Raw genomic sequence first — 17,030 nt, forward strand, 5'->3', positions numbered from 1 at the left:
TTGCGGCGCTTCTTCTCAGCACTTGCCAAATGTTTGTCTCGAAGCGCTGGTAGGGCAAAATAAGAATGAGATATGTATAGGCTCCTTAAGAGCATTTGACGATTTGCAAGTACTAATTTAATTAGTCTAAACAAATAAAGATAATTTAGATTTAATTTTGCGGGTTCGATTCCCGCACAGTACAAACATTTGTGTGCATGAACATATTTGTTTGCATTGGACTGGGTGTTTTTTATGTATAATATGTATGTATTTAGAAAAAAAAAAGTATTTAAGTATGTTTATATCCGTTGTCTAGTACCCGTAGTACAAGCTTTGCTTAGTTTGGGACTAGAAGCGCAGTGTAAAATGTCCAAGGATAATTTTATTTTATTTTTATTTGTTTATATAGTACGCAGAAATGAGCATGCAGCCGATGGGACAGCAAGATCGCGTACCGGAAAACGCAGAATGGGACGTCCACCCACAAGGAGGACCGACAATATCATAAAGGTAGCAGGAAGGCGCCGGATTCAGATAGCTACCGACCAGGCAATATGGAAAGCATCGGAGGAGGCTTATGTTCTGCAGTGGACGTCCTACGGCTGAAATGCTGATGATGAAATGACAACGAGCGGCAACTGCGGCAAGCTAACAATAGTGACCGAGTCTTGATCACAATAGTGACCGAGGCACTTGATCTGTTGAACTCGTATCTCACAGACAGAAAGCAAAAAGTTTGTATTAATGGAACTGAGTCTTCTGGAGCACCTCTTACCATGGGTGTGCCGCAGGGATCGATATTGGGACCTTTGCTATTTCTTATTTATATTAATGACCTTCCCTACTTTGTAAAAGATCTATGTGATATTGTGTTATTTGCTGATGACACATCTCTCATTTTCAAAGTTGATAGAGGTAAAGTAAACCTTGATGATATAAATGACACACTCACGGGTTTTGCATTGGTTTACTGTTATATAAAAGATAAAAATGTTTGGAATGTTTAACTACCTAGCTCGCATCAATACTTATGACTATAATTTGTATATTTTAAAGACTGTAAAACCTTGAAAAGGAGGCTGACAATAGTGACTGAGTTTCTTGCGCTGCTTCTTCTCAGCACTGGCTCATTTAATGTCTTGAAGCAGTGGTAGAGTTAATACTGAGACGTGTAAAGTGCTCTTTAAAAGACTGTTTGTAAAAAATAAAAGAGTTTTATGAGTTTATTCGCAGGGGCGTAGTTCAGGGAAGGAGGGAACACTGGGTACCTGCTCGGCGGCGTAGTCCAACAGCGCCAGGCCGCCGCAGTCGAGCAGCAGCGCGGCGGGCGCGGGCGCGGCCCACGCACAGCGCGCCAGCACGCGCTCCGCGTTCACGTACACCAGCCCCACGCGCGGCGCCGCCGACACCGCTAGTCCACAGCTCGTCTGCAACCACATCACGAATGATCAGCTCAGAAACAAATTATATATTTATTTATTTATTTATTTATATTAGGAAGACCAGGGTTTACATAATTGATTAATTTACAATTAATAACACTTGATAACCACATATAGGTCCCCACAGATAGAATTGTGGTGGATATTTAAAGAAATTATAAAAAACAGATATAATTAATATGGTACACGATACACCTACCTAACTTCCCGTTACCTCATATTTATAATAAAAAACATGATATAAAAAAAAACTACTGGATAGGCTTGAAAAAACGCTCGCTCAGCAGCCGCCTAAGCGCTGGTATGCTAGTATAGAATAAATCAATATCTAGTTCCTTACTCAGTCTATTAAATTTGTCGCCAGCACGCCATATAAAGCTATTCTGACCATAGTTAGTGGTCGCCTTCGGTAGAAAAATAAGTGGATTAAATCTCATGGGCCTTAGAGGCGCCTTCAGAGATATTTTAACTAGTAGGTGTGGGCAGTCAATTTCACCTGTGGCAATCTTTTGCAAATATGTGACGTCGGCTATCTCGCGCCTCAGTTCCAAAGGAAGAAGGTGGTGTTTTCTGCAGAGGGGTAGGTATTCTGAGGAATTATAAGAGTCTTTCATGCGAAAGCAGAGAAATTATATTATGTATATATATTCGCAGATAGAGTCGCTCGAGAAGCCTAACCACGTCAACAACCTGCGCGAGGTCATCAGGAAGACACTCTACTTCGTAGTCTGACACCAGTCAGACCGGCGAGGTTCCAGAGGAGTGTATACGGTTCAGGTGTTGCAGGTCAAACCAGGGAGGATCCTAGGACGGGCGTAGGATCCTAGGAGAGAAGGGGCAGGGGAGGGCAGCTGTACCTCCCCCCTGGATATCGCTTTGAAGGCGCTAAGTCAAATGATCTGACCTAAAATCTGACTTCATCATCATCAACAGCCCTTTACAGTCTACTGCTGGACTATGAGTCTTCTCCAGTATAGTGGAGGGTTTTGCCATAATCCCCACGCTTGGCAGGCGGGTAGAAAATTGAAGTTTAAAAGATTGATGTTTTTCAGAGAGCGCTGCTGCTCGTTCTCTGATATGTAGTCCCTAAGTCGCCTCTTACGACACCCACAGGAAGAGTAGGGGTTTGTGACAAATGTATTCTACTCTGCCGTCACCACACGGCTTAAAAAATCTGACTTGCTCCCCCCTAAACCAAAAGCTGGGTACGCTCATGTATCCTAGAGTACTTAGTGGATTAGCTGAGAATGAGTTTTGCTGGATGCGGGCGGCGCAGGACCAGTCTTTGTGGAAATCCTTGGGGGAGGCGTTCAGCAGTAGACGTCATTTATTTATTTTATTTTTATTTAAAGACTTTATTGCACACACATAACAATGTTCCGTACAAAAAGGCGAGCTTAATGCCATAAGTCATTCTCTACCAGCTGACCTTGAGCAAAACAGAGATATTGAGTAGGCGGTGCTAAAAAGCTACAAAAATGTACACAATATAATACATAAAATATTATAATATATATTTATACAAAATATATACATAAATACATACATGTAATTTATATAAAATGGATGACGAGAGGTAAGGGAGGATAGGAGAGGATAAGGGAGAAAAGGAGAGAATAAGGGAGATCAAGACGACAGGATGCGTTCAAGAAAATGTTTGCGCACAGAGTGTTTGAAAACAAACTTACTAGGAGCCTGCCTGATGTTCTCGGGAAGAGCGTTCCAAAGGCGAATGGAATTGAGGAGAAATGAATTAGAGAGGAAACCAGTGCGGTGGGAAGGAGTGGAGAGAAGGAGCGTGTTGGACGAACGAAGTTGACGTGCGTGCGTCGAACTCAGAAGTTTAAACTGTGTTTTCAAATAGGAAGGGGAGTTAGGGTTATTCGGTGGAGTTTTGCAAATGAGCAGAGGCTTCTGATACCTTGACGTGGTGCGTGGCGACGGCGGGGTGCATGAGCTGGTGCAGCAGCAGCGCCAGGTCGGCCAGCACGCCGGCCAGCACGCCCAGCTCCACGGTGGCCGCCACCGACGCCGCGAACGTCACCGCCAGCACCACCAGCTCGCGCTTGCTCTGCCGCCACAGCCGCACGCAGATGCCCACGTCGATCTGTGGTGCACAGTGCACAGTCACGCGCCACGACTCGTTATTGGCGAGTATACAGGGTGGAATTTTGAAATGCCACCTGGAGGGAAAGTACTCTTAATATTGTAGATAGAAAATTTTACTGAAAGAAAACATTCCTTTATTTTTGAAAAGAAAGAGAACTGCATTTAAATTCTCTACCATACCATACAATTTTCTGTAACATAATTAAAATAATTTAAGATTTCATGGTTTTCCTTTCATTTGATTTATCAAGTATGTTAGAGAGATTTCATCCTTATACTTAACCCTAACGATCGATGTAATAAAAATACAGGGTGTAATTTTAACAGATTTTAGTTGGTTCGATTCCCGGGTGAGTCAAGTAAATTTTTGGAAATCTTTGAATGCAGTTCTATTTCTTTTAAAAAATAAAGGAATGTTTTCTTTGAGAAAAACTTTCTATCTACAATATTAAGAGTACTTTCCCTCCAGGTGGCATTACAAAATTCCACCCTGTAGATCGTTTCATCCACGAAGACACGCCCCAACAATTTTTGGTCGAGGAAAGCGCGGGGTGCGGGGAGTTTGATCCGAGCAATCCGAGCGTCATTATTGTGTGGACTCATGGAAGATTTAGCGTATACCGATAACAGTCAAACATTAGCGGAAGAATGGTGGGGCGCATCTTCGTAGATGAAACGATCTATAATACTGATCTATATTGCTTGCTGTCGCCGACAAGTCACTCGATTCTGAGTAAATATCTCAGTTTACAATCTCAATTTTATTGCGAAAAGATTGAAGAAATAAATATATACTCAATGTACCGAAATCAAGAACACTAATGCCCTTTTTCATCATCAATCCCTTATTTTTAAGTGACCCCTAAGGTAACACATTGTTTTCATAGGGATCACTTGAAAATTAGGGATTGATGCATAAGTCTGTCCACGGCCGTATTAGACACGTACGTATTTTTGTACGCTTTGTCTAGGCTGCTTGCAGCTGATATACAAAACAATGAATTCTATCGACGGAGCCACGGCAATACTATAATGATATTATTACCGTGACGGAGCGGTAGCGTTACGTAAGCGACATTGTATGTTCAGGCGTACGCGTCTAGTTACGTTACACCAGCGTGGACACTTGGACTGTCACGCTAAATGACCTTCTTCATAGGAATCTTACCATGAATACGACGGCGCAGATGAGCACGGACGAAAGACACGCCTTAGGGATGAAGTAGAAGTACTTCGTCATGAATATCAGGGCCAGCAGCGTGATGATACCTGCAAATACAAATAGCGCATTACGTCATAGTCATTAACCGTTAAGTCAGTTTTTTTTTATGTGACAGGAGGCAAACGAGCAGACGGATCACCTGATGATAAGTGATTACCGTCGCCCATAGACACCCGCAGTCCCAGGGGCGTTACAGGTGCGTTGCCGGCCTTTAAGGTGAAGATACGCTCTCTTTTTGAAAGCTTGCAGGTCGTATCGGTCCGGAAACACCGCTATAATGAATATACATTTACGATAGATCTTCAATTTTGGGAAAACTGGTTGACCCTTGACAGTGGTGGATATTCTTGAAGGTTCCCGTGAATCTGGTTCAGTGCACCGGCCGGCGGCGCCGCTCCCGCTGCAGACAGCCGGGACACTCACCGGCGTAGAGGCCGGCGGCGGGCGAGCGCACGCCGGACGAGTGCGCGACGGCGGAGCGCGTGAAGGCGCCGCACGCCGGCATGGCGCGGAACAGCGAGCCCGCGCAGTGCACCGGCCGGCGGCGCCGCTCCCGCTGCAGACAGCCGGGACACTCACCGGCGTAGAGGCCGGCGGCGGGCGAGCGCACGCCGGACGAGTGCGCGACGGCGGAGCGCGTGAAGGCGCCGCACGCCGGCATGGCGCGGAACAGCGAGCCCGCGCAGTTCACCAGCCCCAGGGTCACCATCTCCTGCGTCGCGTCCACGCGGCCGCCCGGCGCTGCAATATAACACCACACGTCACATCTTCTCACTGATGGCTCCATTTCTGAACGGTACGCTCATGAGCTCATGCTCTGAACGGTACCTACACGCACTGCGTTTGCTAGAAGACAATTTGATAGTCAATCAACTTACATTTACAATAATATTAATCGTATACCCTATGCAACTATTTACATGTAAAAAAACGGTAACTGAGCGGTTAAAAACTTTATCATTACGCAGAGACTGAAAGTTTACTAACTAGAATAACCTAACACACACACACACACACACACACACACACACACACACACACACACACACACACACACACCCCCTCATACACACACACACTTGCATGCATCTTTTAGTCAATAAAGAATATTTTTTTTTAAATGAGAGGTGACTCACTGAAGGCCTTGGCGATGGAGATGTTGGCGATGACCATGACGACGGGCATCATGAGCACGGAGGGCCCGAGGCGGCGCACCATCTCGGGGAAGTGCGCCGTGTGGTTGCCGAGCCGCGCGCTGAACGGCGGCAGCGACAGCGCCGGCAGCCCCGGCTCCACCTTGCCTGAGGCACACACATACAAGTCGTAATGTTATGTATCCTGTTGTGAAGTAACTCGAATCCCATGTGCTGAAAGCACTACAAACATTAAAGCAGGATCCAAACGTGAGTACCTAACGTGTAATGTAATGAATTGCATGGTGTTTTTATATCTGCAATGTGGAAGTGCTAGAACCTGCATCTCGTCTGATGGAAAATGAAGATCAGACCGAAGATGAAAGCGAGCTTTACCCGAGATTTATTTACTACACGTAAAGTGCCACCATACAGTTCCCCAGTAGCGGCGTAAGGGGGGAGCGGTGGGGGCGATCCGCGATTGTCTTTCAATCTTCGAATCGGTAGTAGGTAACCCTTGTGGGTACTTCGTGCGTGTGTGTAGTTAAGTGTTGTGTAGGGCAGGGAAACCAAGTGATCAACACAAGATTCTAGTTCCAACTCATTTATTTATAATACCTAACTAAAACATTACAGTTCGGTGTCACGTGTCCGTGCGTGTGTCAATTTGGACATTGAACTTTACAATGCAATTTATTACAAATGTTATTGACACGGTAACCACATTACTCTCCCCCTTTGAAAATTAATTGGCACAATTAAAAATAGAAAAACAATTTAGACAATGAAAATACAAATTAAATCTTAAATGACGTTTTGATAACAAAAATAAACGAACACAATAAAAATATCGACAAAAAGTATACAATTTAACATTTCATAAAATATAGGTTAAGTAAATTGTTAAAAAATCTTACAATTATTTACATAAACAAATGGTTACAACATACAAGATTGATATTTAATTTGGTAATTAAATAAAATGGTTATGAGTTTTCACGCACATTTACAATTTTACAATTTTTACTACACTGTTTCACTGTAACGTTTTTAAATCGCTCACTTCACAGTCAGGGTATAAACGCGGGGTTCACTTGGGCTTGCCCCTGCGAGGGCAACGATATCACCGCCGGTGTCGCCGTAGCCGGCGCCGCCGGTGTCATCGGGATGCCGTTTGCCACAGCCAACCTTCCAAGTTCTTTGGCCATGGCCCTCCGTCCTCGGGCTATGCATTTCTTGAATATGTAATACGCCGCCAAGATGAAGAATATGAGGCAGATGGAACCCATCAGTAATTCGGTCCTTGTTACCTCAGAAACTGTTGAGGCCGACCCTCCACTGGCCGTTGATTGGGCCTGTGAGACGACTATTTCGTCCTTCGATGAATATCCTCCCATGTTGATAGATTGCGAGCTTGGTTAACAGGTGACTGATTGGTGTCAATGATTTGCGTATAATGATGAACAATTAACTACAAAATCGGACTACTGGTTTGCTGACTCTGCCGAACTTGGTCACGTACGGTGGCGTCGTGTGTCCGTTGGCTGTTTTCGTAATTGAACCTTGCGGTTTTTCTGCAGTCTGTGCAATTTGGGGTTCATCGACATCTTGTACTATGAACGCTGGCTTTAAGCGGTCGATAGAGACAACTGCGATGCGATTAGGCAATTGTATCTTGAAATATTTTTCGTGACGTTCTAATACTCTGTACGGACCTTCATATGGTGAAACCAATGGCTTTTTCACAGCATCTGTCCTGACAAACACATAATTGCATGTGTTCATGTCCTTGTACACAAAAATGTTTTGCTTGTGATTGTGGTTATTTGGAATCGGTTTAGTGCTTTGGATGGAGCGCTGTAGATCCTCAACATACGATTCGGGTGAAATGTTGTCGTTCTTCTTACTTCCATCGAAGAAAATCCCGGGTAATCTGACATTGGTACCATACACCATCTGAGCTGGGCTTACGTCGCACCCTTGGCGGAGAGTGGTACGCAGTCCCAGTAATACGGTGGGTAACTCCTGCGACCAATCTCTGGCATTTCCTCGTGCAATAATAGCAGTCTTCATAGTTCTGTGCCATCGTTCCACTATTCCGTTGGATTGGGGATGATAGCTGGTGGTCCTAATTTTCTTGATTCCCATTAATTTAGCTAGTGATGTGAACAGATTGGATTCGAATTGACGTCCCTGATCTGTTGTCATCCTGATAGGGCATCCAAATCTTGAAATCCAGGTGTTGTAGAACGTTTTTGCTACGATCTCAGCTGTGACCTCTGGTACGGGTACGGCTTCAGGCCATCGGGTGAATCGGTCAATAAACGTGATCACATACCTATTGTTATTAGATATAGGTAGCGGTCCAACTATATCAATATGCACGTGATCAAATCGTGCGGACTCGGGGAATTGCGAAATCGGCGAGTTGTTATGGCGAAAAATCTTCGATTTTTGACAGGATAAACATTCCTTGGCCCAACGATTTGTATCCTGATTCATGCTAGGCCAAAAGTAATGTTTTTGAATTAGCTTCCTGGTAGATCTGATTCCTGGGTGTGTGACGTCATGTAATGTACTGAATATTTGTTTACGAAATACGCTCGGTACATACGGTCGCACTTCGCCGGTCGATACTTCACAATATAGTAATTGACTGTCTGTTAAACTAATTTTCTTCCATTTCAATCTGTCATTTTGTAAAAGTTTCATCATTTCGGGATCAGACATTTGTTGCGCTGCGAATTCATTCCAGTCGATCTTATCGGGGAAGTCTATCTGTGATATTCGAGACAGCGCGTCGGCCACTGGGTTCTGCGCTCCCGAGAGGTGTCGTATATCGGACGTAAATTGTGCAATGTAATCCAATTGGCGTAATCGTCTTGGTGATATTTTTTCTTTACATACTGTTTGTTTATTTTTGAACATAAACGATAAAGGTTTATGATCCGTGTATACGATGACTTCGTGTCCCTCACAGTAGCTTTGAAAATGAGATATCGCCATGTAGATCGCTAGTAGCTCCCTGTCGTATGTGCTGTATCCTTGTTGTGTTTGTGATAGAGATTTAGAGAAAAATGCTATCGGTTTCCATTGTTTGTTGACATATTGTTGGAGAACGGCACCCACGCATGTTTGTGACGCGTCTGTCATTAGGGAGAGCGGTGCGTCAGGTGCGGGAGGACTCAGCGCGGTAGCTTTTTTCAAACTATTCTTGCACTGGATGAAAGCTTCCCTGGTTTCGTCATTCCACTCGATGTTATGGTTGTTATGTTTCGTGCTATTTCCACACATGTATTTATTTAGCGGGGCTTGGTACGCGGCTGCTCCCGGTATGCTAGTTCTGTAGAAATTTAGCATACCCAGGAAACGTTTCAAATCTCGTACCGTCTTTGGCAATGGATACTCATCAATGGCTTCGACTCTTTCAGGTAGTGGGCTTATACCATCTGTTGTAATTTTGTATCCTAGGAATTCTATTTCTGGCTGGCCGAATACGCATTTTTCCATGTTGATGGTTATCCCGTGGTTGTTCAAACGCTTAAACACTTCATCTATGTGTTCCCGATGACGATCTTGAGATTCTGATGCAATCAGGATATCGTCTACGAAGCAGAAAACATAATCCAGTCCACTCATTATCTCATTCATGAACCTCATGAAGGTTTGCCCTGCATTGCGAAGTCCGAATGGCATACGGGGAAATTCAAATAGTCCAAACGGTGTTATTATTGCCGTTTTTTCTATTTCTTCGACTGGTACTTGGTTGTAAGCTCTTTTGAGATCAATCCTGGTGAATATGTTCTTCTTAGGTAACAGGTAGGTGAAGTCTAACAGCCTTGGAATGGGATACCGATCTGGCTTGGTGATGGCGTTTAATTTTCTATAGTCGCCGCATAGCCGGATACTACCGTCTTTTTTCTTGGTGACGTGTATTGGACTTGCCCATGCGCTTTTGGATGGTCTACAAATTCCAGCTGCGAGCATGTGTTCGATCTCGTTTTTTACCAGCTTATACTTGTCGGCTGACAGTTGGCGGCACTTGGATACAACAGGATGTCCTTCCGTGATGATTTGATGGACGACGTTGTGTTTCGGGGTTTCTTTCGCGCAAAATGGCTTCGTGACGTCTGGATATTGTTCTAGGATGTCAGCGTATGGGGTTTGAGCGTTGATGGTTTTTATAGTAGGTATACTAGATGTGGTCACACGTGCGGGTGTTAATAATCCCGTAACCCCGTCAATTAGTTTTTTCTGGCGCATATCGACAAGTAGGTAATGTTTATCTAGGAAATCGGCGCCTATAATCGGCTGCTTGACGTCAGCGATGACAAACGTCCATCGATACGGCCGACGTAATCCGAGATCTAGGTCAAGAGTTCGTTCACCATATGTTTTTATTTCGCTCCCGTTTGCAGCGTATAATTTGTATTCATGCGATTGTATTGCTCTTCTTGTTCTCGGGATAACGGAGATGTTAGCCCCCGTATCAATCAGAAAACGATACCGACTTTTTCGATCGGTAACGCACAGGCGGCTTGATGGTAGTATAGCGCTGACGTCCGCCTCCGTCAACACTACTGGGAGTTTTCCGACTTCGTCTTCCAGGAGCAGGGTTGTTCGCATTTCTGTGCTTGACCTCTGAATCGGTGGTGGTAATAACACAGCCAGTTGGGACTATTCTGATCTCTTCTTTGTCTGGATCGGGAACGACCACGGAATCTTGAATTAAATCCGCGCCCTCGGCCACGTGTATTAAATCGGCCGTTTCTGAGTTCAGCGACCTCCAAAGACAGTTTGTTGATATGTGACATTAACTCATTTATTGGAAACGCACTTGAAGAGCTTGAGCTTGCTACTTCAGACACTTCATGCAATCTTACGTTTTCCATGATTTTATCGGCAATAGCGGCTAGATTATCCAGTTTCTGATCCTGGCTGACCGTTAAGACCGCCCTGACTGAGCCTGGTAGTCGTTGTAGCCACAAACTATGCAGGGTGGATTCGGCAACATTCGCATTCCGTGCTAATTCTGACATCTTTCTGAGGAGTTGTGATGGTTTCTGGTCTCCCAATTCTATTTCACTGATGAGTTTTTGGAATTGACGCTCGGCAGACTCTTCATAAATAGACAATAATCTTTGTTTCAATACGTTGTACTTTTGCTCGGACGGTGGATTGAGTAACAGGTCGCCGACTTGTTGAATTGTGTCTCGTCCTAATTTTGAGATGACAAGATTAAACTTGCATTCGTCGCCCTGCTTCTGAGGTGCCATGATTGACTCGAACTGTGCGAACCAAAGTCGTGGTATCTCGATCCAAAAATCAGGAATCCTCGCGGTCACACTGATGGATGAAACTTCGGACGCAGTAGTTTGTTGTGCAGATGACGTACTCGGTGCGTTGGGATGCATTCCTTGTGGTTGTTGCTGTTGATACTGGTAAACGCCTTGTGGAGTTGGTATCTCTGGCATCGTTGGCAATTTTCTTGCTTGATGATGCACTGGAGAAAATCACGCCGGTTGAAAATCACGTCGGTTGAAAATCACGTCGGTTGAAAATCACGTCGGTTGAAAATCACGTCGGGGTCACCAATGTGGGTACTTCGTGCGTGTGTGTAGTTAAGTGTTGTGTAGGGCAGGGAAACCAAGTGATCAACACAAGATTCTAGTTCCAACTCATTTATTTATAATACCTAACTAAAACATTACAGTTCGGTGTCACGTGTCCGTGCGTGTGTCAATTTGGACATTGAACTTTACAATGCAATTTATTACAAATGTTATTGACACGGTAACCACACCCTCAACACTTGGGATCTGGCTTTAAGCACCGACTTTCCTACGGTGACAATCTAAACTAAATAGTGGGTATATTTTTTGAATTAACGGGATCACTGCACGATGTATCTTTAGTAAATTCAAATTAATTTATCATACGATAAATGTATAAAAATGTCTACAGAAGTAAATAAAAATTAACTTTTTACCATTATTTAGAACATTAACCAACTTTTAATTACGTCAGCCTGCTCGAATTTGTATTTAATAGCTATTACCAAGTTTTACAAAAAAAATATTGGTCTTTTTAGATAGTTATTCAAAATACTTGAAGTAAAAAGTAAAACTGTTACGTCTGCTAAAAATTGGATCATTGTAAATTCTAATAGAAATGATATGTAATAATTGTCTATATGTTTAGTGTTATCTATTATTAATTAAACATTAAAATGTGTGTTACTTCGAACGCTAATTTAATTAAGGCCATGGGAACTCGTATCTGCGTTATTCAGTATTTTATTTACGTTTACACTAACTTAAGAGCGATGATTCAAACTAAAACTATTATACAAACCAAATACCTATCGGTGTTTTAAAGTAAGTATTAATATGATATATATGTCCTAATTAAAAAAAAAATATCTAACAGAATTACGTATGAATTTAACACTGATGAATTCAACCATAGATTTGATTGCGATTGGTAAAAATCAATATTTCGCAGAATCATAATATGCGGCATGTTTCCTAACAGACCCAAAGATAAACGAATGCAGAAACTGGTAGCTAATCGAACGCTTGTGTTCACCACAATAGTCCAGCGGCGCGGCGGGCATCGTACCCGCGTTTCTCGGATCCGACCTGACACGACGCCATTGGGCTATTGCCGCTAGTCATAGCAGACTTATCAACTCGGAAAGAGATCAACACCATCGCCTTTCGCCAGTTGTCATGCCTTCCGCGCGCTGTCAACTGTAAGGCGAGGCATTTACGTTGCAGTATGGATTTTCATACAAAGAATCCGGTCCGATCCCTTTCCGGGTTGATAAGTGTGCTACTTCCTTTAAGGACATAATTTCTCATGCGTACCTGAGAGCTTTCAGAATTGCTAAAATCAAGTAAGTGGCATTGGGCGGGGCACATAGCTCGTAGAGACGATGGCCGTTGGGGCAGAAAAGTTCTAGACGTAGCGTGGGCAGGCCACCCACTAGTAGGTGGACCGACGATCTGGTGAAGGTGCGGGAAGAGCCTGGATGCGGGGAGCACAGGACCGGTCGTTATGGAAGTCCTTGGGCGAGGCCTTGTCCAGCAGTGGACGTCATTTGGCTGAAACGAACGAACGAACCTGAGAGTTTGACGAGCAGGTTGTCGGGGTCGTAGGTGCAGTAGGCGAACACGGACGCCGCCAGCACCACCAGCGCGTTGCGCGAGATCGACAGCAGCCACAGCGCGCGCGCCACGCGAGGGTCCTTCACCTTGATGTCCTTCACCTTCTGCAAGCAACACGATCAATACCAGTTTAATTACCTTCTTCTCTCTCTCCTTGTCATGCAGGGGAAGGTTGAGGCCACAAGAGCGCGCGGCAGGTCGTCCATGCGCTGGACTGACCAGGTCAAAACCGCACTCAATGGTCCACTCCACGAGTGCACATGAAAAGCTACAGTGCGGGAGGAATGGCGACGGATTGTGAGGCTTGCCACCTGGCAAGAGTGTAGCGATGAAGAAGAACCTTTTTCTGAGTAATCGTAGCAATAGATCAGTCTTGCTATAGTATATTTTGTTGGTTGAATCAAGAAACGGTAGTCGTTACGCAAATATACTTAGATGATGTTTTCACAAAGTTTAGCACGTGCTATAAAACTGCACAGCGCGCGTCACAAAGGATCACCTTATGTACACTTTCGGAGACGCCCGACATAAATCATGCAAGTCTATCTTCTTAGTAAAGAAAGATAGTGTCGCACATCAGTGTCGGTAACGTTTACCTCGGTAATCTGCTTGCCGATTGATTTACAGTGGTCTGTTTGGTATTCTTGTGAAGATCTACGGCAGCTACATTGTCATCTGAAGGCTAAGGTCTTTGACCTTTGGTCTTACGGGAAGGTCACTTCAGTATAACCTTATTGTAACAGTAGTTCGAATACGTAATGACGTAGAATTACCTACTACTAATCTTGTACACAATTTAAGGCTTGTGAACTCGCCTTTCGGACTTAGCTTAAAGTCATATGTCCGCTAGATGGGGCAGAGGGCGTCCACAACAATCCTCCAACGCGTTCGGTCTTGAGCTTCGCGTTTGATCTCTCTCCAGGTCTTGCTGATTTACTCTGCCTAATCTGCTACAGTGCGCCGCCAAGTTTGCTTGAAACTTGAACTCGCCCTTCGGTATAGTGAATTTAGTTAACCGCAGCACTCACCCGCAGCAGCAGCAGCGCCGCGCAGCAGACGGCGGCGAGCGCGCAGTCGGCGGCGCGCACGTGGCGCCAGCGCAGCGCGATCTGCTGCAGGTTGTCGAACACGGACTCGGCCGTGAAGCTCAGCCCCAGCGCGCCCTTCAGCTGCGCCGCCACGATGATCACCGCCGTCGCCGACGTGAACCCGCTCGTCACCGACACAGAGATCAGCTCCACCATGAAGCCTGCGAACACACCAGCCGCAGCCGTCAGTGTCACCCGCCTGCATCGGCGGCTTATCATTTTAGCTCGTTCCAATTAATGCATGCAAAGGTGTAATGTAGCTAAAAAGATACATAACATAAGGAATGGTGAAGATATCACCTGGAAGATCCTAAAACCACAAGAAGTTAACTCTTTAACTAATGAAGTCAAATTGTAATGGCGATTAGCTCAAGAAGATTTGAACGATTTAATCGGAATTTCCGATTAAATACTAATCAGAAGTCGTTATAGCTTAATTTAAGTAACACTCTAAGGCGCCATGACCGCGTCACCAGACACGGCGTCACTGGGACTCCCAAATTTCTTCTACGTCCTTTGATCCTTTCACTCACGGCACCCAAGTCCTTGCTCGCCAGTTTAGCCAATCCTGGCCAGGAGGGCCTCATTTGCAAAGAGCGTCAGCGACGGTCCGGTCGCGGATGGGTCCTGTGGGAGGTGCTGAGTACTGACCGAGGCGCAACAGGCCCATGAGCAGCACGACGCAGCCGGCCAGGAAGGCGAGCAGCACCACGAACTCCACGGGCAGCCCGCGCGTGGCCTGCAGCGTCAGCAGCGCCATGAGGCTCGTGGGCCCGATCGACACCTCCTTCACCGTGCCCAGGAACATGTACAGGATCGTGCCTGCCCGACAACCGTCCATGTTATACGTCATATGGATCGTTTCATCCACGAAGACGCGCCCCACCAATTTTTGGTCAAGGAAAGCGCGGGTTGCGAGGAGTTTGATCATTATTGTAGTGTGCGTGTGCATTCATGGTTGATTTAGCGTGTACCGATAACACTCAAACATTAGCGGGAAAATGGTGGGGCGCGTCTTCGTGGATAAAACGATCGATAATGTTCAAATTGCTGAAATTTCATTTGAAACCGAGTAGCGTTCTGTCTCACCGTAGCTAACACATTTTTTGTCCCCATAATTTACATTATTATGAATTTATTACGTGCGAAATCATAACACATATATGATATTAATTTATGCGCCTATGCTACTCAAATCAATCAAGTCTAAATGGGTCATTCCACAAAAATATGTCAACTCTTAGTCCGCGCCACATTTCACATGAAATATTTGTTAATATTTTATTCCAAAATTGTTAAATAATAGCTCGCAATGTGCTTTATTCATCACCCATTTATATTTTTTGAAACTATTTTTAAAACATCTTAAATTCCTTTTGAATGACCCAAAACATCATTCCCTAGGCATGTCCGTACTCCAAAAGTTTGTGTTTTGGGACCCACATTTATAAAAACATCAACTTTATCCTTTGTTTTAATTAACGAATAATCTATTTAAATGTATATTACACCAAATTCTATTAATATTTTGCGGTTTCAATAAACAATAATTTGATTTTCTTTAGTTGAAAAAGAGTCTACAGTTTTTAGCGTCATTCCCTCGCCACGCACTGATTTTATAATTTTGCGCTTTAATATGTATTAAGAGTGAATGACATTTAGTTGAGTTTAAAGTACGATACGAAGTTATCCTCAGACCATACTGGCTTTGGCGGTAGCCGTTTTTTGAATAAGTGCAAACGTGCCAGTTGTTGCGGAAACATGTGTTAATCCAGTCACTTCGTCAGTCCCTAGTTGAGTAGCTTTATTGATTATAATAGGAAATTGTATATAATTTAATAGTATTTACGTGTGGTTTTTTGGCTATTTTCGGCACATCGTATTAAGCATCTTATAATATAAAGTTAATCTGCATTTGTGTTAAGTTTTACTCCAAATCGTCATTCCCTAGAGCGTCAGGCCCTAGCTTTAAACGGCACTTGGGACTAAATTACTAGTTAGGGAATGATGTTTTTTATATAGTGATAATAACAAAACAACTACATTATGTGTATTAACTTATCTATAAATGTTAAGGTTATAAGTTTTATGCTTTATTAGAAGTCATATTGGAGTAATGTAGTATGAAAAAATTGAAAATTATAATTTCTCCTAAAATAAAGCATAAAGTGACTGGCCCTTTTAGACATAACATAATTAATTAATAAACAATAATTTACACTAATAAAGTATTCAAAAGCATCTTAAAAAAGTTACGGACAAAATGACGTCGAAAATATACAGATTTTTATGGAATGACCCAAATACATATTTTTACAGTTAAAATATAACAATTCATGATATCCATTTTCCAACACGGCAAATGTGTGAGATACCGAAGATTTGTCTGTTATATCGAAGCAAGAGATATGCTCTTTCAACTTACGAAAATTCATAAAAAAAATCAAGAAACTCTAAACCCGTCAAAATTAGGCTTACTGATTTTTTACACTAATATTATAAACGGGAAAGATTTCACTATTTGTTTGTATTAAATAGGCTTCGACGGACTTTCACTATTAGAATCCTACATAATTAATGACACGAAGTCGGTCAGGTCAGCTAGTATGTTATACGTTTATTTTTAGTTATCTTTGTATCGCTCACCGACGAAGGAGGTGTAGAGGCCGTACTGCACGGGCAGGTCAGCCAGCGCGGCGTAGGCGATGCTCTGCGGCACCAGCGTGAGCCCCAGCGTGACGCCCGCCACCGCGTCGCCGGCCGCGGCCAGGCGCGAGTAGCGCGGCGCCCACGCCAGGATCGGCAGCCGCCGCCGCGCCAGCTTCAGCCAGCGGCTCTGTCCCTTCCCTCTCTTTCCCTCCGGAATCGTCTCCGAGTCCATTGTC

At 44.0% G+C, this 17,030-nt stretch overlaps 1 protein-coding gene across 1 annotated transcript; it reads right to left on the minus strand.

Moving 5' to 3' along the window:
• Window positions 1–3,050: 3,050 nt before the first annotated feature.
• Window positions 3,051–17,026, minus strand: LOC135074879 (sodium-independent sulfate anion transporter). The gene is made up of 8 exons (XM_063969259.1): window positions 16,792–17,026; window positions 14,797–14,967; window positions 14,086–14,306; window positions 13,014–13,161; window positions 5,892–6,056; window positions 5,335–5,496; window positions 4,702–4,802; window positions 3,051–3,531 (listed from the first exon to the last, which is right to left on the minus strand). Exons 1-8 carry the CDS (start codon window positions 17,024–17,026, stop codon window positions 3,304–3,306), a joined length of 1,431 nt encoding a protein of 476 aa, XP_063825329.1. The 3' UTR covers window positions 3,051–3,303.
• Between the last annotated feature and the right edge of the window lie 4 nt (window positions 17,027–17,030).

Source organism: Ostrinia nubilalis, chromosome 9 (assembly GCF_963855985.1).
Source record: "Ostrinia nubilalis chromosome 9, ilOstNubi1.1, whole genome shotgun sequence".
Classification (NCBI taxonomy): domain Eukaryota; kingdom Metazoa; phylum Arthropoda; class Insecta; order Lepidoptera; family Crambidae; genus Ostrinia; species Ostrinia nubilalis.

Excerpts from the sequence above, each read along its gene's own strand:
- LOC135074879 (XM_063969259.1), bottom strand. The coding sequence starts at position 17,026 with ATGGACTCGGAGACGATTCCGGAGGGAAAGAGAGGGAAGGGACAGAGC. Across the intron at positions 5,497-5,891 it reads CTCCATCGCCAAGGCCTTCA|CGCCGGGCGGCCGCGTGGAC; the intron begins GTGAGTCACCTC and ends GTTATATTGCAG. Across the intron at positions 4,803-5,334 it reads CGCCGCCGGCCTCTACGCCG|GTATCATCACGCTGCTGGCC; the intron begins GTGAGTGTCCCG and ends TTGTATTTGCAG.